At 37.5% G+C, this 19,533-nt stretch overlaps 1 protein-coding gene across 4 annotated transcripts in view; it reads left to right on the top strand.

Annotated features, from left to right (window-relative positions):
- The window catches only part of NELL2 (neural EGFL like 2), a 485,920-nt gene that overhangs the window by 240,492 nt on the left and 225,895 nt on the right, over positions 1-19,533 (top strand). For all 4 annotated transcript variants that reach the window (XM_049882891.1, XM_049882892.1, XM_049882890.1 and 1 more), the window contains exons 11-12: positions 13,003-13,094; positions 16,572-16,674. In XM_049882891.1, the coding sequence (XP_049738848.1) occupies positions 13,003-13,094; positions 16,572-16,674 (195 nt within the window). The remainder of the gene's footprint in view (positions 1-13,002; positions 13,095-16,571; positions 16,675-19,533) is intronic.

Raw genomic sequence — 19,533 nt, 5'->3', positions numbered from 1 at the left:
AGCTGTTCTAATTATATTTTCAGAATTTTTTGAAATTGTGGAATTCAGGATTAATTGTGGCTTTCCTGAGTTTCTTAATATTTCTTTTTCCCTGAAGAGCTGAGGCAAGTCATACTCTGCTAGTATTATTGAATATTCATGATAAACCTCAGAATTATGAAGAATCACAGAAACTGATGAAAAAAGAAACGAGACAAAAGTCACTTGCTTTGGATTCCCCCTAAGCCAGGTTCACCCTGTCTGTGCTCATTCTTTGAAAGAGAGTGAGGCAATTGTGATCTCATTCATTTTTGTGTTTTCTCGCTTTCTGCCAAGCTCCATTTGGTGCCCTATTGTCCCACAAGTTGCCTGTTTGAGTCTTTTGAATTAAGAGTTTAGAACAGAAGGTCCATCTGCTCTGCATGAATATTAAATTATCATAAGACTTTGTATAAGGAGAGTTTACCCTTGTGTTTTCTAGGGTGTTTCCTTTCTCCTCTGTTGTAAGAAAGACTTGGAGCATCATTTTTCCTCCCTCCTCTTCAGCATACCCTTAAGCTTGAATAGGCTATATTATCAAGTTATATAATAGGCTTAGAAACCATTGAAGGGCAGGTGCTAAACAGAAGTAAGAAAGTTTTATTTATTCTCATTGTCTTATCAAATGTAGCACTTATTAAGTATAATTGAACATGCAGTATGCCAGATCTTGGTATTTTGAGGTTACTAGACCACATAAAAAATAAAAATATTACATGTCAGAGAGCCATATTTTACAATCAGGTTCATTATGTAAGTGCACATGTTTGGATTCATAATATGATAGTATGCAATTGACAAATCTGTTTCACTTTGAATATTCATGAGTGAGCACGTTCTAGCCAGCAAGTAAGTTGTATTCTTTTCCAGCAGTCTCCAGTAATTTAAAATCAATTTCCCGTTAGATTATGTTATGTAGTGAAATTTGTTAATAAAAGGTATTTTTTTCTTTTTTTTTAAGGAGATCAGTTCATGGATGGCATGTTTAAATGTGCATGGTTTCCACTGTTTAAATGTGAAGCTTTAAATGATTAGTTAATTTTGCAGTGAAGGTAGGAGTTGGGTTGCCGTTAAGGTGTGAATACTTGGTCAACTGTATATATACACCAAAAACTAAACCAAACCCGTTGCTGCCGAGTCGATTCCAACTCATAGTGACCCTATAGGACAGAGTAGAACTGCCCCATAGAGTTTCCAAGGAGTGCCTGGTAGATTTGAACTGCTGACCTTTAGGTTAGCAGCCATAGCACTTAACCACTACGCCACCAGGGTTTCCAACTATATATATACAAAATTTTTTTATATACACAATGTTATTAATGAAAGTAATAATTTTTTGTTACTAATTATTATTGGCAAGCTGATACTTTTTTTTGAACTTGTTCACATTTTTAAAAATTTTTATTGTGCTTTAGGTGAAAGTTCATTTCTCATTCAAAAATTTATACACATACTGTTTTGTAACATTGATTGCAATCCCCAAAATGTGACAGCATGCTCCCCCTTTCCACCCGAGTTCCTTGTGTCCATTCTTCTAGTTCCTGTCCCTTCCTGCCGTCTTGTCTTGCTTTTGGACAGGAATTGTTCATTAGGTCTTTTATATTTGATTGAACTAAGAAGCACTTTTCTCATGTGTGTTATTTTCTTTTATACGCCTGTCTAATCTGTTTGAAAAGTGGGCTTTGGGGGAAAAAGTGAGTTTCAGTTCGGAGTTAGCATAGTGTCCAGAGGCCATAGTCTTGGGGGTTCTCTCAGTCTCTGTCAGACAAGTAAATCTGGTCTTTTTCATGGATTTGAATTTGTTCTAATTCTTGTCTGAGTAGTTGTTAGTGGTAACCGGCACCATGTAGTTCTTCAGGGCTCAGGCTGGTAGAATCTCTGGCTCATGTGGTCCTTTAGTCTTTTGGGCTAATATTTTTCTTACATCTTTGGTTTTCTTCATTCTCTTTTGCTATCGACAGAATGGGACCAGTAGATGTATCATAGGTGGCCACTTGCAAGCTTTTAAGACCCTAGGTACTATTCACCAAAGTGGAATATAGAACATTTTGTTTATGAACTATGTTATGCCAGTTGACCTAGATGTCCCCGAGGCTATGGTCCTCAGCCCCCAGCCCCAGTTACTTAGTCGCTCAAAGTGTTTGGATGTGTCTAGGAAACTTCTATGCTTTTGCTTTGGACCAGTTGTGCTGACTTCCCATTTTCTTGAGTTCTTATAGTAGAACTCTTGTCCTTTTGTGACTGACTTATTTCACTCAGCAAAATGCCATGTAGATTCATCTGTGTTGTAAGATGTTTGCAGTTACCTCATTGTTTGTTACAGTTGTGTAGTATTCCATTGAGTGTATACACCATGATTTTTTTTATCCATCTGTTGATGGGTGTTTAGATTGTTTCCATCTTCTTGCTATTGTTAATAGTGCTTCAGTGAACATGGGTGTGCATATGTTTATTTGTGTGACAGCTGTTATTTCTCTAGGGTATATTCCTAGCAGTGGGATTGCTGGATCCTATGGTATTCCTATTTTTTAAGGAAGCGCCATATTGTTTTCCAAGTGGTAGTACCATTTTATATGCCCACCAGCAGTGCAAAAGAGTGCCAATCTCCCTGGAACCTCTCCAACATTTGTTATTTTGTGTTTTTTGGATTAGTGCTAGAATTGTCAGAGTGAGATGATATGCAGTAGATGATATATAGTTTTGATTTGCATTTCTCTAATGGCTAATGATCTCGAGCATCTGTCTGTTGGCCACCTGAATGTCTTTTTTAGCAAAGTGTCTTTCATATCCTTTGCCCATTTATTAATTGGATTGTCTTTTTGTTTTTGAGGTATAGAAGTATTTTGTAGGTTTTAGACATTAGACCCTTGTCAGATATATAGTAGCCAAAATTTTTTTCACAGCCTGTAGGCTCTCTTTTTATACTTTTGCTGAAGTCTTTAGATGAACATAAGTATTTAATTTTTAGGAGCTCCCAGTTACCTAGTTTCTCTTCTGGTGTTTGTGCATTGGTGGTTTGGGTTTGTATACTATTTATGCCATGTCTTAGGACCCCTAGCGTTGTCCCTATTTTTTCTTCCATGATCTTTATTGTTTTAGATTTTATGTTTAGGTCTTTGGTCCATTTTGCATTAGTTATTGTGTATGGTGTGAGGTATGGATCTTGTTTCATTGTTTTACAGATGAACATCCAGTTATGCCAGCACCATTTGTTAAAGAGACTGTCTTTTCCCAATTTAATGCATTTGGCCCTTTGTCAAATATCAACTTCTCATAGGTGAATGGTTTATGTTGGGGTTCTCAGTTCTGTCCCCTTGACCTGTGTGTCTTTTGTCATACCAGTACTTGGCTGTTTTGACTTTCCTCAGGTAGTGTGAGGCCTCTCACTTTGTTCTTTTCTTCAGTATTGATTTACTTATTCAGGCCTCTTCCCTTTCCATACAAATTTGGTGATTTGTTTCTCCACCTTGTTAAAGAATGCTGTTGGAATTTGGATTGGGATTGCATTGTATCTATAGATTGTTTTGGGTACAATTGGTATTTTCACAATGTTGAGTCTTCCTATCTGTGGGCATTGTTTGTTTTTCCACTTATGTAAGTCTCTTTTGGTTTCTTGCAGTGGTATTTTGTAGTTTTCTTTGTATATGTATTTTAAGTTGCTGGTTAGATTTATTCGTATTTTATTCTCTTGGGGGCTATTGTAAATGGTATTGATTTGGTGATTTCCCTTTCAAAGTTATTTTTGTTGGTGTAGAGGAATTCAATTCATTTTTTATGTTAGTATCTTGCTACTTTCCTGAAGACTTCTGTTAGTTCCAGTAGCTTTCTTGTCGATTCTTTGGGGTTTTCTGTGTATGAGATCATATCATCTGCAAATAGGCATAGTTTTACCTCTTCCTTACCAATCTGGATGTGCTTTATCTCTTTTTCTTGCCTTATTGCTCTAGTTAGGACTTCCAGGACTATGTTGAATAAGAGTGGTGATAAAGGGCATCTTTGTCTGGTTCCCGTTCTCAGGGAGAATGCTTTCAGTCTCCATTTAGAATGATGTTGGCTGTTGGTTTTGTATAAATATCCTTTACTCTGTCAATGAATTTCCCTTCTATTCCTATTTTGCCGAGAGTTTTTATCAGGAATGGTTGTTGGACTTTGTTAAATGCCTTTTCTGAGTTGATTGATATGATCATGTGATTCTATTTTGTTGTTTTTTGTTTTATTTATGTGGTGGATTACGTTGATTGATTTTTTTAATGTTGAACTATCCCTGCATACCTAGTATGAACCTCACTTGGTCATGACATATTACTTTTTCATATGCTGTTGAATTCTATTGGCTAGAATTTTGTCGAGAGTTTTTGCATCTTTGTTCATGAGGGATATTGGCCTGTAGTTTTCTTTTTTGGTGGTGTCTTTGCCTGGCTTCGGTATCCAGGTTATGCTAGCCTCATTGAATGAGTTTGGGATTATTCTTCCTTTTCTGTGTTCTGAAATAGCTTGAGTAATATTAGTGTTAGCTCTTCTCCGAAAATTTGGTAGAATTCTCCAGTGAAGCTGTCCAGGCCAGGGTTTTTTGTTGTTGTTGTTGGAAGCTTATTTATTATCTCTTCTTTTGCTATGGGTCTGTTTAGTTTTTCTGCCTCAGTTTGTGTTAGTTTAGGTGTTGTTATTGTTGTTAGGTGCCATTGAGTCAGTTCCCACTCATAGCGACCCTATGTACAACAGAAGAAAACACTGCCTGGTCCTGCCTGCATCATCCTCACAATCGTTGTTATGCTTGAGCCTATTGTTGCAGCCACTGTGTCAATCCATCTCCTTGAGGGTCTCCCTCTTTTTAGTTGACCTTCTACCTTACCAAGCATGATGTCCTTCTCCAGGGACTCATCCCTCCTGGTAACATGTCCAAAGTATGTGAGACGTAGTCTCACCTCCTTGCTTCTTAGGACCATTCTGGTTGTACTTTTTCCAAGAGAGATTTGTTTATTCTTTTGGCAGTCCGTGGTATATTCAGTATTCCTCACCAATACCAGAATTCACAGATGTCAGCTCCTCTTCGGTCTTCCTTATTCATCATCCAGCTTTCCAGTGCATATGAGGCTACTGAAAATACCATGGTTTGGGTCAGGGGCACCTTTGTCTTCAGGGTGACATTTTTGGTTTTCAAAACTTTAAAGAGGTCTTTTGCAGCGGCTTTGTCCAATGCAATTCATATTTTGATATCTTGACTGCTGCGTCCATGGGTATTGATTATGGATTCAAGTAAAATGAAATCCTTGACAACTTCAATTTTTTCTCCATTTGTCATGCTGTTGCTTATTGGTCCAGTTGTGAGAATTTTTGTTTTCTTTATGTTGAGGCGTAATCCATACTGAAGGTGTAGTCATTGATCTTCATCAGCATGTGTTTCAAGTCCTCTTCACTTTCAGTAAACAAGGTTGTGTCATCTGCATACCGCAGGTTGTTAATGAGTCTTCCTCCAATCCTGATGTCATGTTTGTCATACAGTCCAGCTTCTTGGATTATTTGATCGGTGTACAGATTGAATAGATATGATGAAAGAGTACAACCATGATGCACACGTTTCCTGACTTGAAACCACATAGTATACCCTCGTTCCATTAGAATGACTGCCACTTTAACTATGTACAGATTCCTCATGAGCACAATTAAGTGTTCTGGAATTCCCATTCTTCATAATGTTATCTATAATTCTTTTTGTAATACACACAGTCGAATGCCTTTGCATAGTCAATAAAACACAGGTAAACATCTTTCTGGTATTCTCTGCTTTCAACCAGGATCCATCTGACATCAGCAGTAACATCCCTGGTTCTGTGACCTCTTCTGAATCTGGCTTGAATTTCTGGAGTTCCCTGTTGATATACTGCTGCAGCTGCTTTTGAATGATCTTCAGCAAAATTTTACTTGCGTCTGATATTGTTCGATAATTTCCCCATTCAGTTGGATCACCTTTCTTGGGAGTAGGCATAAATACGGATCTCTTCCAGTCAGTTTGCCAGGAAGCTGTCTTCCGAAGCTCTTGGCATAGACAAGTGAGCACTTCCAGTGCTGCATCCGTTTGTTGAAACATCTAAATTGGTATTCCGTTAATTCCTGGAACCTTGTTTTTTGCCAATGCCTTCAGTGCCTCTTGGACTTCTTCCTTCAGTACCATTGGCTCCTCATCGTATGCTACCTCCTGAAATGATTGAACCTCAACCAGTTCTTTTTTGTTACAGTGACTCTGTGCATTCCTCCCATCTTCTTTGATGCTTTCTGCATCATTTAATATTTTTCCCAAAGAATCCTTCAGTATTGCAACTCAAGGTTTGAATTTTTCTTCAGTTCTTTCAGCTTGAGAAGTGCTGAGCATGTTCTTCCCTTTTGGTTTTCTGTCTCCAGGTCTTTTCACATGTCATTATAATACTTTGTCTTCTCTAGTTGCCTTTTGAAATTTTCTCTTCAGCCCTTTCACTTCATTTCTTTGTTTGCTTTATGTACTCTTCTGACTCCGTTTGGTCTTTTCTTTCTTTCCTGTCTTTTTAATGACTTCTTGGTTTCTTCATGTATGATGTCCTTGATGTCATTCCACGACTTGTCTGGTCTTCGATCTTTAGTGTTCAACATGTCAAATCTACTCTTGAGATGGTCTCTAAATTCAGGTGGGATATACTCAAGGTCGTACTTTGGCTCTCGTGGACTTTTTCTAATTTTCTTCAGTTTCAACTTGAGCTTGTATATAAACCATTGACGGTCTGTTCCACAGTCGGCCCACAGCCGTGTTCTGACTGATGATAGTAAGCTTTTCCATCACCTCTTTGTACAGATGTAGTTGATTTGATTCCTGTGCATTCCATCTGGTGAGGTCCATGCATACAGTCACCTTTCATGTTAATGGAAAAAGTATTTGCAGTGAAAAGGTCATTGGTCTTGCAAAATTCTATCATGCGATCTCCAGCATTGTTTCTGTCACCAAGGCTATATTTTCCAACTACCGATCCTTCTTCTTTGTTTCCAACTTTGGCATTCCAATCACCAGCGATTATGAATGCATCCTGGTTGCATGTTTGATCAATTTCAAAATGCAGAAGCTGGTAAAAACTTTCATTTCTTCATCTTTGGCCTTGGTGGTTGGTGCATAAATTTGAATAATAGTCATATTAACTGGTCTTTCTTGTAGGCACATGGATATTATCCGATTACTGACAATGTTGTACTTCAGGACAGACCTCGAAGTGTTCTTTTTGATAAAGAATGCAATGCCCAACCACCATCCATTCCTCTTCAATTTGCCATTCTCACCATAGAATACCATATGGTTGTCTCATTCAAAATTGCCAACACTAGTCCATTTCAGCTCATTAATATCTAGGATATCCATGTTTATGTGTTCTGATTCATTTTTAACTATTTCCAGTTTTCCACGCCCTGATTATTAATGGATGTTTGTACCTGTTTCTTTTCATTTTGAGTAGTAGCACCTCAGCAAATGAAGATCCCAAAAGCATGACTTCATCCACGTTATTAAGGTCGCCTCTACTTTGAGGAGGCAGCTTTTCCCCAGTCGTCTTTTGAGTGCCTTCCTACCTGAGGAGCTAATCTTCTAGCACTATATCAGACTATGTTCACGAGGTTTTCACTGGTTAATTCTTTTCAGAAGTAGACCCCCAGGTCCTTCTTCCTAGCCTTTCTTAGTCTGGAAGCTCAGCCCAAACCTGTCCATCATGGGCATCCTATTCGTATTTAAATACCAGTGGCATAGCTTCCATTATCACAGCAACACACAAGCCACCACAGTATGACAAACTGATTGATGCATGGCAGTAGTTTAGGCAGGTAGTGTGTTTCTAGAAATTTGACCATATCCTTTAGGTTTTCAATTTTTTTGGAATATAGCTTTTTGTAGTATTCTGTTACGATCCTTTTTATTTCAGTTGGTTCTGTCGTGATGTCTCCTGTCTCATTTCGTATTCAGGTTATTTGCTTCCTCTACTGTTTTTCTTTTGTCAGTTTGGCCAGTGGCTTGTCAATTCTGTTGATCTTTTCAAAGAACAAACTTTTGGTCTTGTTGATTCTTTCAATGGTTTTTCTGTTCTCTGTTTCATTTATTTCTGCTCTAATCTTTAATATTTCCTTTCTTTTTGGTGCCTGAGGGCTTCTTTTGCTGCATTCTTTCTATTTGTTCGAGTTGCAGGGTTAATGTTTTGATTTTGTCCCCTTTTTCTTTTTTTGATGTGTGTGTGTGTTTTTTGCTGTAAATTGACCTCTAAGCACTGCTTTTGCTGTGTCCCAAAGATTTGGTAAGATGTGCAGTCATTCTTTTTTGATTCTATGAATTTTTTTTTATTCCATCATTGATTTCTTCTATTACCCAGTGATTTTAAGCAAGGTATTGTTCAGTTTCCATGTTTTTGATAATTTTTTCCTTGCTGTTTTTGTTATTGATTTCTGGTTTTATGATATTAGGATCAGAGAAGATGCTTTGTATTATTTTGATGTTTTGGATTTTGTTGAGGCTTGCTTTGTGGCCTAAAATGTGGTCTATTCTGGAGGATGTTCCATGTGTGTTGGAAAAGAATGTGTACCTTGCTTCTGTTGGGTGGAGTGTTCTATATATGTCTATGAGGTAGAGTTGGTTAATAGTGATATTTAGATCTTCTGTATCTTTTTTAAGTTTCTTTCTAGATGTTTTGTCCTTCGTCGAAAGTGGTATGTTGAAGTCTCCTGCTATTATTGTGGAACTATTTGTCTTTTCAGTGGTGTTAGAGTTCGTTTTATGTGTTTTGAAGCCCTGTCATTGGGTGCGTATATATTTGTTATAGTTATGTCCTCCTGATTTATTGATCCTTTAATCATTATATAGTGTCCTTTCTTATCCTTTGTGGTGGATTTTGCTTTAAAGCCTATTTTATTGGAAATTAATATTGCCACTACTGCTCTTTTTTTGATTATTGTTTGCTTGATGTATTTTTTTCCCATATGTTGTGGATTGAATTGTGTCCCACCAAAATATGTGTCAACTTGATTTGGCCATGATTTGCAGTACTGTGTGGTTATTCTCCATTTTGTGATTGTAATTTTCCTATGTGTTGTAAATCCCAATCTCTGCCCATGGTTAATGAGGCAAGATTGGATTATGTTAAAGAGGATTAGGGTGTGATTTTAACACCCCATTAAGGTCACCTCCCTGATTCAATGTGAAGGGAATTTCCGTGGGGTGTGGTCTGTACCACCTTTTATCTTACAAGAGATAAAAGCAAAAGGAAACCAGCAGAGACTGGGACCTCATGCCACCGGGAAAGCAGTGCCGGGAGCAGAGCGCATCCTTTGAACTTGGGGTTACTGCACAGAGAAGCTCCTAGAGCAGGGGAAGATTGATGACAAGGACCTTCCTCCAGAGTCAGTGAAAAGAGACAGTCTTCTCCTGAAGCCGACGCCCTGAAATTGGACTTCTAGTTGACTAGACAGCGAGAGAATAAATTTCTCTTTGTTAAAGCCACCTGCTTGTGGTATTTCTCTTATAGCAGCCCTAAATGACTAAGACACCATCCTTTGATTTTTAGTTTGTTTATGTCTTTGTGTCTAAGGTGTGTATTTTGTAGACAGCATATAGATGGATCAACTTTTTTTTATCCGTTTTGCACTCTCTGTCTCTTTACTCGTGCATTTACGCCATTTGCATTCAGTGTAATCATTGATAGATAGGTTTGAGTTTACTGCTGTCATTTTGTTGTTGTTGTTTTGTGGTGTTGACAGTTTATTTGTTCTGCTTAATTTTCTGTGCTGAGTTCTTTTTATGTATTTTCTTTTCATCTCTTTTATTATTGTTGATTTTTTGTTTGCAGAGTCTTATGTTTTTCTTCTTTTTTATTTTGATGGTGTAAGAACGGCGTAGGGGTGGCATCTGACCTCCTCTAACTTCATGGGGCAGGAAGAGACTAGGGATCAACAGTCCAAGGCTGCTTCCTATGAGGCAGAGACCAGACAAGTGTCCTCTCTTCGCCATCTTTACCAATTCTAACACCAGCTGTCCCTCCCACAGCACTCTGTACTGGATTTTATAATTCATCGCAATGGCCACACGGAACTCACAGACCATACTCTGGGATTGCTCATTTCAAGCCCAGTGGGATGGCACAACTAATCAATCCCCTTGGCAGGCCACAGTTTCCCTATCTCACAGTCTCGCCCAATTACTTGGGTGAGAATTACACAACCGTGGCTAGAAAGGCCACACAAAAGTGATCTGTCACACTGCAGATGGGTAGGTTTGTTAGCTTTCTTTGTGTTTACCTTCATTTTCTAAGTTTAAATCAGTCTGTTATTTCTTGCTATCACCTTGACTTCCTTTCCATATGGAAGTCCCATGACCATTTATTTCCTCTTTTTTGTTTTGACATTGGGGTCATTTATGTATTGACATCTCTGTTTCCCTATTTTCAGCATTTTACCTTGTTTTGTTTTTGTGAATTCCTTATCTGGATGTGGTATCTGGTTGACCTGCCATGTATCCTAGTCTTGGATTATTGTCTGTTGTTGGTTCTGTAATAGAGGGACTCCCTTTAGTATTTCTTGTAATTTTGGCCTGGTTTTTACATAGTCCCTTAATTTCTGTTTATCTGGAAATATCCTAATTCACCATCATATTTGAGAGACAGTATTGCTGGATATATAGTTCTTGCATGACAGTTTTTTTTTTTTTTCCTTCAAGGCTTTATATATGTCCTATTGCCTTCTTGTTTGCATGGTTTCTGCTGAGTAATCTGAGCTTAGTCTTACTGGTTCTGCTTTGTAGGTGACTTTTCGTTTGTCCCTAGCCACTCTCAGGATTCGTTCTTTGGCTTTGGCTTTGGCAAGTTTGATTATAATACATCTTGCTGGCTTTCTTTGGGGTCTACCCTGTGTGGGGTTCGTTGAGCTCCTTGGATAGATATCTTCTTGTCTTTCATGATATTAGGGAAAGTTTCTTTCAGCAAATCTTTGATAAGTCTCTCTGTGTTTTATGTTATCCCCCCTGCTCTGGAACTCCGACCACTGATAGGTTTTTCGTCTTGATAGTGTCCCACGTAATTCTTAGGCTTTCTTCATTCTTTTTTCTCTAACAAATTGGTGCCAATGGATTTATCTTTAGTCTCATTTATTCTGACTTCCATTGTCTCAATTCTGCTCTTATGACCCTCTGTTCAGTTGTCTATTGACCTACTATTGGGTTATGGTATGCATTTGGTAAGTTGAGAGCTTGCACTTTCATAGGTCTGGTGTCGCCCCTGTTTGCCTCTGGAGGTATGTGCAGATTTGCTGCTGCTTGGCTTTACCAGATGGGGTGGGTTTTGACTTGGGATGTTGGTACTTGCCTCAACCTGTGTGCACTGTACAGATTCAGCCAGCAGGATGCTGGTGATCGTGTGATCCATAATTCCTCATTTCCACTGTTTTTGAGTTTCTCTCCTTCCACCAGTTGCTCGGTTTAATTATTCAGCCTTGTCTTTGCTGCTTAGGGCTCCTAGATCATCATATCTATCCAATTTTCTTGTTTTTTCGCTTTTTGTTTTAAGCGGGATGACAGGAAGCCTCTGACTATGCCACCATCTTGGCCTTTGATCTAGCCACTAGGTAGCTCTGGAGCATCTGCAATATTGGGCGTGCTTTCAAAGAAAAACAGTACAGATTTACAGAAACAAAACTTAGCTTAGGGTCTTGGAAGGTGTTTGGGGCATAGAGGAATCTTGAATGTCAAGCTTCATTAGCTTCAGGAAAAATCTCTTTTGTTTACATGATGAGTCAACATGATTATTTGCTTGTTTTTAAGTGAATAGAATACGGTCTATTCATTTAAAAACAAGCAAAGAATTTCTGTTGCCTACAAGTTTGTGTGAATTGTAAATATCTTGGAAATTTCAGAGAAATATTTATTTGATACTCTGTATGCATTTTCACTAATTAAAATTATGTTTTCCACACTGACTCTGAAGTTATATTTTAAAATTTTATGGAAGCAAGGCAGGGGCAGATTAATACCTTCCAACATCCCAAATAAAAAAAATAGGATCTCCTAAAACATATGTTGTTTCCTTTGGTGGGGCAAATGGTTAATGCACTGGGCTGCCAACTGAAAGGTTGGAGGTTCCAGTCTGCCCAGAGGTGCCTTGGAAGAAAGGCCTGGCAATCTACTTCCAAAAAATCAGCCATTGAAAGCCCTATGGATCACAGTTCTCTTCTGACACATGTGGTTGCCATGAGTCAGAATCGACTCAATAGCAACTGGTCTTTTAACCCACATGTAAAAAACCTAAAACCAAACCTGTGGCTGCCAAGTCGGTTCCAATTCATAGTGACCCTGCAGGATAAAGTAGAGCTACCCCATGGGGCTTTCAAGGCTGTAATCTTTATGGAAACAGACTGCCACATCTTTCTCCCATGGTGTGGCTAGTGCGTTTGAACCGCCAACCTTTTGGTTAGCAACTGAGCACTTAACTGCTGTACCACCGGGCTGTTTAACCCATTTATACTTGGATAGAAAATAATAAGCCATAAAATGTAAAACTTTCATGTAAGCTGAAATTAAAATAGCTTCTTTCTAATTTTCTGTTTTAAAATTCTGCAATTGCCCAACAAAAATGAACTTTTCTCATATTTAGGTTGACCCTGACTTATTGTTGCCTTAAGCACTTGCTTAATATGCCTCTTGGAAGCAAGGCCCTTAGGAGAACATCATCTAGCAAGCCCTCCAGTATGCTTATAGGAATTACTTTTTAAAGGTCTAATTCTTATCCTTTTTGCACCTTATTTTACTCTCTGAACTTAGTGAGCGTGGCAGTAACTCCCAAACCTACATGTGCCTTATAGTAGATTGAATTTAGGTTTATAGTCGTTCAAACTCTTTGAAAAGATTTGTGAGCATGCGAAATACTGTTGCAAATGATCTAAACACTTCTATGCTATTTTTCCTAATAAAAAATAAATATATATGTATTTTTTATTCTAAAGCAATATGCCAGTTTCAAGGACGAACCTACTTTGAAGGAGAAAGAAACACGGTCTATTCCTCTTCTGGAGTGTGTGTTCTCTATGAGTGCAAGGTAAGGAAACTCTTTATGGGTCCTTTAAAATTGTTTCACTTTTGTAAACACAGTAGACTTTTCTGTGAAAGCTCACCCTTATAAAACATTTTCAAATTTTAAGGCACAAAAAATTCAAAATATTAATTATAATTCAAATGTAAAGAAATCGCATTATTTTTTGCAAGCATATAAATTAATTGTTGTAAAATAACTTCCCAATCAATAAAAATGCTCTTTTGTCAAAGTGAAGTTTTACGAAGTTGTCTTCTATTTTCCAAATTCAGATATGCTCCTGGTTTGCTGTGGTGAAGAAATTATAAAGTTACACTCAGCTCGCTGTCACTCATTTTTTTGACCCATGTGAGAAGTATCAGTCAGTTCAATTAAAATAGGCTAATAAAAATTATCTGTTGAATGGAAATGAAACTGATATTTACATTAATCCCTCTGGGAAGAGTATTTTAAGTTATTTGAAGGGGAATTCCTCACAAACTTACTTGCCGTGGTCTCTTGACCTATGCTTCTGAAGCAAATGTGATTCCATTGAACTCTGCTCCTTGACCTACTAATTGAAAAACTAAATATGGTTCGAAACATTCCCCATATTTGCCTTTTGTAAACTATAATGTTATGTTTCAACTGTATTCTATCTGAAAGAAACTGTATACCTATAAAGTTTCTACCTTAGAGTTCCATTTATATTTGATCCTTCATTTTACTCTTTAAAAGTCTCCCTCAGATGGGTTTTGGGGCTGATTTAATATATATGAATTATGGAGAAAATTAAGATAGGTGATTTATTCTGCCGGCACCGTAAATAAACTGCAAGCACCTGTCTTAGGTTCTCTGGTGCAGCAGAACCAGTGAAATTATATATATAGAGAGAGAGAGAGAGAAAGAGTGAGTGAGAGAGATTTATTTCAAGGAATTGACTCACATGATTTTGAGGGGCTGGCAAATCCAAAATCTGTACGTCATTCGATAGGCTGAAGAGTTCTGCAGGCTTACATTCTAAGTTCTGAAGGTCAGGCGATGGAAAGAGCGAAGTGTGCCAAAATATCTATAGTCTGGAGGCAGAGCGCACCCTAGGAAAACTCCCTTTTCATCTGCTTGGTCGATTGCATCCCTTTAGATTACAGCAACCAGACTAGTGTTTGGCCAAATAAATGAGGACCATAGCCTAGCCAAGTTGGACGTAAAATTAAACATCACAGCATCTGTATGATTACTGAGGGTTAAGGAAAGAAAAATCCTAAGAATTTTGCCAAGAAATATTAAATCTGAAAGAAGTCAACTCTAAACAGATTATATATCTTTAGGTGGAAATCCTTTGGGATAAAGAAGGAGAAGGTGTAAAGAGGCAAGACTGTGTGATAGATTTGGTTTCTAGAATGTGAAAGTGCTGATTTCTTCATGCCCATTTCAAAGCATTCTAGCTGGGGTTTTTTTTTTTTTTTTCTTTAGTTTAAATCGTCTATCCTATGATGTGTGTTACCACTTAAAGATAAGAGAGCTGAGGCATAACATTAAAATGAATTGCTGAACCTATACTTCAAGGTGAATGTTTCCCTATTAGCAACTGTACACCAATGCTGTTTTGAGTAGAGTAGCTCTCACTATAGATATAGGGATTGGAAGACTTAAAGTGAGATGTAGTAAATCCAAAATGAGAAAAGGCAATCAGAGAAATATTGCTTTAAGGAAGGTGGACACTTCTGTCTGCTGATTTCTAATGGTAAATTGTAACTTTAAAGTATCAGCTCAAAATCTTGAGACCATTTGAAGTTTCTCTACTTAAATGTTTATGTGTGTGTATGTGTATAAATATACTACAGATACATACTTTTTATGTGATTAGAGTGTGTCCCATAATGCTGATAATTATGATTTAGACATTTACTGGGATAGTTGCCTATTTGGTTTTAAAGTAGCTATAAAGTTACTTGATTTTAATTTAATGTTGTTAGAGGCCCGTATATAGGCAACACTGCAAGTGCTCAGTAAATATTTGATGAATGAGTGAATGTTACCTTGTATTTGCTCAAACAAAAGGCATAATTTCCTACCCTCAAATATAGTACTGTCCTGTAGGAATAGGATACAAACCACCTGTTAATTTTTATTGAGCTAAAATTTCTATATTTAAATCTATATATGCCTAACATTATAGTTTCAACATGTAATTAATATAAAATAACTGATGAAATAGTTACATTCTTTTGTCATACTAAGTCTTCAAACTCTTGTGTGTGTGCGCTATTGATTAGGTAACACCACTATACATATTATCATAAGCTTTTGTAGTTATCAACTGAATTTTTGGACTAAGGACTTCCATTGTTTCTTCTTCCTTCAGGACCCATAGCTCCATATTTATACTTTTACTTAGTGGACTGCTCTCACTCTTCCCTTCTCTGGGCAGTCAATTCCGGTTCCTGGTTTTTACTTTTATTGGCATTGAAAATGTGTGTGGGAGTCTATGACTTCTATAGTAACACAGAGAAGAACATTATAAGATTCCCAGATATGATATCACTGTCAAACCAAAGCATTTGACTCCACCGTATCCATGTCTTCTGACACTTTCTGCGTTAGAGCTTATGATGATCTTTTACATAAGTAAACCAGAGAAAAGGCTGATGCATGACAGCAGTACGTAGTAGAAGTGACATCCAAAAAAAACTAAGCTATTAAGCAGTAGTTAAAATGGAAGTCTGCAAGTTCCAAGAGTTCATTTTATTATGTACCGGTAAGCATAATATAGCATAGTTAATGACCCTTGTTCTTAAGAGATTGGAGATTGAGAATATAGAAGTCAATTGTTTGCTTCTGGGGGAGGGCTACTATAGTTATCAGAAAAGTATTTTGTATTTTGGTTTCTCTTTGAGAAGGATTTTATCCACTCTTGCTAAAACTGTATTGATTTTACATTGATCTATTTATTACTTCAGTACTTTTCTGAATGCCAACTATATGTCAGAAGATGTGCTAAGAATTCATTCACAAGAGAGACATGGACTCTGCTCTTATTTTTCCAGTTACTCCTTACCAAAATCACCTGTGAGAATCTCTTTACAATAATTTAGAAAACTTTGAAATGAGCATGTTTAAAAAATTCATTATTTATTTCAAAGTGAGCTGTAGATCTAATTCAAGATGTATTTTTGCCAAATTTGCCATTTGGAGTGCCGAAATGGCCACTTGGATTGCCAAAATGTATGTAAAACCAACAGAATTTTCGAGGATTATCCAGGTGCTTGGCAAATTGTAGACATGGCTGCAGTGGGATACTCCAATTCCCAGTGTTGCTTATCTATTTTGAAAGACTTTCCAGTTGTGATTTAATTTCAGGAGTGAGCCTTTGACCTGTGCAGAGGTTCTGAGAATTGAAATTTCATTCTCATACAGGAAGAGTCTCTTCAGATGTTGGATCTGGAAGCTAAACAGTAAGCCCTAATTAAGAAGTTTGAAGCATTTTTTTCTCTTTTCCAACAGGACCAGACCATGAAGCTCGTTGAGAATTCAGGCTGTCCAGTTTTGAATTGTCCAGAGTCTCATCAGATTACCTTGTCTCATAGCTGTTGCAAAGTTTGTAAAGGTAAGACTTCTTTTTCTTCTTTTTTTCTTGGTGTGATTTATGTGCATAAGTCTGGGACATGGTTGGTTCAGTGGTGGAATTCTCACCCTTTGTGCAGGAGACCTGGGTTCAATGCTGAGCCAATGCACCTCATGTACTGCCACCGCCTCTCTGTTAGTGGATGTTTGCATGTTGCTATGATGCTGAACAGGTTTCAGTGGTGCTTCCAGGCAAAGAAGACTAGGAAGAAATGCCTGGCTATCTGCTTCTGAAAGTCAACCAACAAAAACCCTGTGGATCACAACTATCTGATCACATTGTGCATGGGGTTGCTGTGTGTCTTGGGCTGACTTGACAGCAGCTAATAACAACAACAACATGTGCGTGAGTCATTCTAGGAAGCTTGTACAGTTGACATTAAAATGGAGATTTCTATATGCAAGTTATTTTCAAAGATTGATAATATTTCCTTAAAGATTTTCCTAATTGATAACTTTACCAGTTGGGCCTGGCACACAATAGACAGTGAAGGCATATTTATTGCATTGAATTTAAACGTACATGCCCCAACTCTGCTAGGTGTCTTGTGCCTCTCAAGCTCTGGATCTCTATACTGCTCTCTGTGTGCTTGTTCTGAGTCAGCATAGTATTGCTGAAGTCAGTTACCAACAATGCTGTTATTTTATTGACAGTCACTGTTGTTTGGCATGGTTTTTGGTTTGATATTCATTTCTTCCCTATTACCTAGCATACTTTCCACTATGACTACTTCAAATCCCTCTTTTTTCAATTCAGTTCTCCCTCATTCATAGCCTGTTGGTTTACTGAGAAGATAGCAACAATCAGATATGCATTGCTTGTTGTATGTGACCTCTGTGATGACGGGCCTAGGACCAATAAGTAGAAGGTACTTAGATTTTTAGTTCAATATAAGAAAATACTAAAATTAGAGCTAGTCAGAAATGTAATGGGCCACTTCAAGAGGCAATGAGTTCCCATCACTAAAGGTTCTTGAGCTTGGTATTTTATTATAGATTCAAGTATTGAGCTAAAGCATTGATTATATGCAACTCTTTAAGGTCAATCCCAAATTTATATGTGCCTTTCTGTATTATATTGAAATTATATGTTTATGAATCTGTCTTTTGCATTAGACTATGCACTTTGAGGGCAGGTCTGGGTCTCGATATTCATCTCCATATCCTTAATACTTAGTATAACATCTGGAATGTAGCTTGAATGATAGCCTTTATGCTTATGTACAGCATGACTTAAATAGAAAAAGAAGAAGAAACTTTATAAAATATACACAAGTTTGTTTCATTTTCTATTAAAAGTAGACATAAGATCCCCTCTCCTGTTTTTAGTGGGGTGGTATAGTTGTTGTTTTTCTTTTTATGTTGTTTATTTTTGCTTTTTAAAGCTCCTTTTATCCATTCAATTAAGAGTTTTAAAATCCAAGTTTTGTGCAAAGCTCTTTGGCAATTACAAAGTGGTTTAAGACTTGGTCTGCCCTTCAGGGAGCTTTCAGGGTAACTAAGCCCTTAAGAACTAAAAACACTTCCACAAATAACTAGAATCAAAGAGGCATATGATGAGGGCCATTAGTTTTACCCCTCATAGTATCTGGATAAGTGCCTTGCTCAGAGCATGTGTGGAATTTAATATGAAGTAAGGATATTCATTTTGGTCATTTCATTTGATTTGGAACTGAACTCCTAGGTTGCAGCTTGACTAGAATGTTTTGGCAGCCAAAGGAAGACTGTATCAGTACTTCTCAAACTTAAATATGCATTCAGATAACCTAGTGGTCTTATTAAAATGCAGATCTTGATTCAGTAGGTATGGAGAGTGACCAAGAATCTGTATTTCTAATAAGCTCCCAGATGATGCTAACACTGCTGTATAATCTCATCTATAATAAGCTCCCAGGTGGTGTTGGTGCTGCATGTCAGCAGTACCACACTTTGAGTAGTTATCTGTTGCTGCATAACAAACTGCCCCAAAACTCAACGACTAAAACAAACCATTTTATTATATATCACAATATTGAGGGCCAGGAATTCAGAAGGGCTTGGCTAGGGAACTCTTCTGTGCCACTCCAAATAGCGTCTTCCCCATAAATTGTAGTTCTCAATCATTTCACCTATTGCATTTCCTTCAAAAGCTAACACACCTCACTCCCACACACACATACCTTACTTTTTTGTCTTTGTTTTCCCAGCTCCTGTAAGCTTCTCAAAGGTAGGGCTAATGCCTACCATTTCTGCCTTTTTAACCACTGGATACCCAGAATGGTTCCTGGGACATAAAAGTACTTGATGAATGAATATCAGTAGACATTTAGGTCTATTAACTCCTGCAAGAAATGTTTGCTGAGTAGCTACTGTATACCACAAGGATTAAAGCATATCACATGGGCTTTTAACAGAATCAAAAATGTAGTAGAGTGTGGAGTGTTGTGTATGTATATGCTTAAGCGTATTCTTGGTAAAACGGAGAAATTATACCCACCTTAAAAATTTTTTTTTTTTTTTTTAACTGGTATAGGGTATCTGTGTGGCTTATTAGTTCCTTCAGAAGATTGACAAGCAAATAGTTCTTCACGAGAAAGCTGAGCCTGCATTAAGTGAAGATGTTTTCCTTCTTTGTCACAACCAGTTGCAGTACTTGTCTGATTCTACTTAAGGAGAAGTTTAGGATATATCTTTTAAATATTAGTAGGTGGTTGCCATTGTTCTTTTTCATTTCTTCATCACATTGTTTAGAATCGACTTCATATATATTATAAAAAATTGAACTCAGTTACATGCTGAAAGCTGGGCTGAGCTGGAGGGTTTCGAGATGGCCTTGCTGTTATGCAGGGAACTTTGGTGGTAA

This window comes from Elephas maximus, chromosome 4 (genome assembly GCF_024166365.1).
Source record: "Elephas maximus indicus isolate mEleMax1 chromosome 4, mEleMax1 primary haplotype, whole genome shotgun sequence".
Taxonomy (NCBI): domain Eukaryota; kingdom Metazoa; phylum Chordata; class Mammalia; order Proboscidea; family Elephantidae; genus Elephas; species Elephas maximus.
Note: the sequence above shows the minus strand (reverse complement) of the source record. Positions and strands in the feature narration are given on the sequence as shown.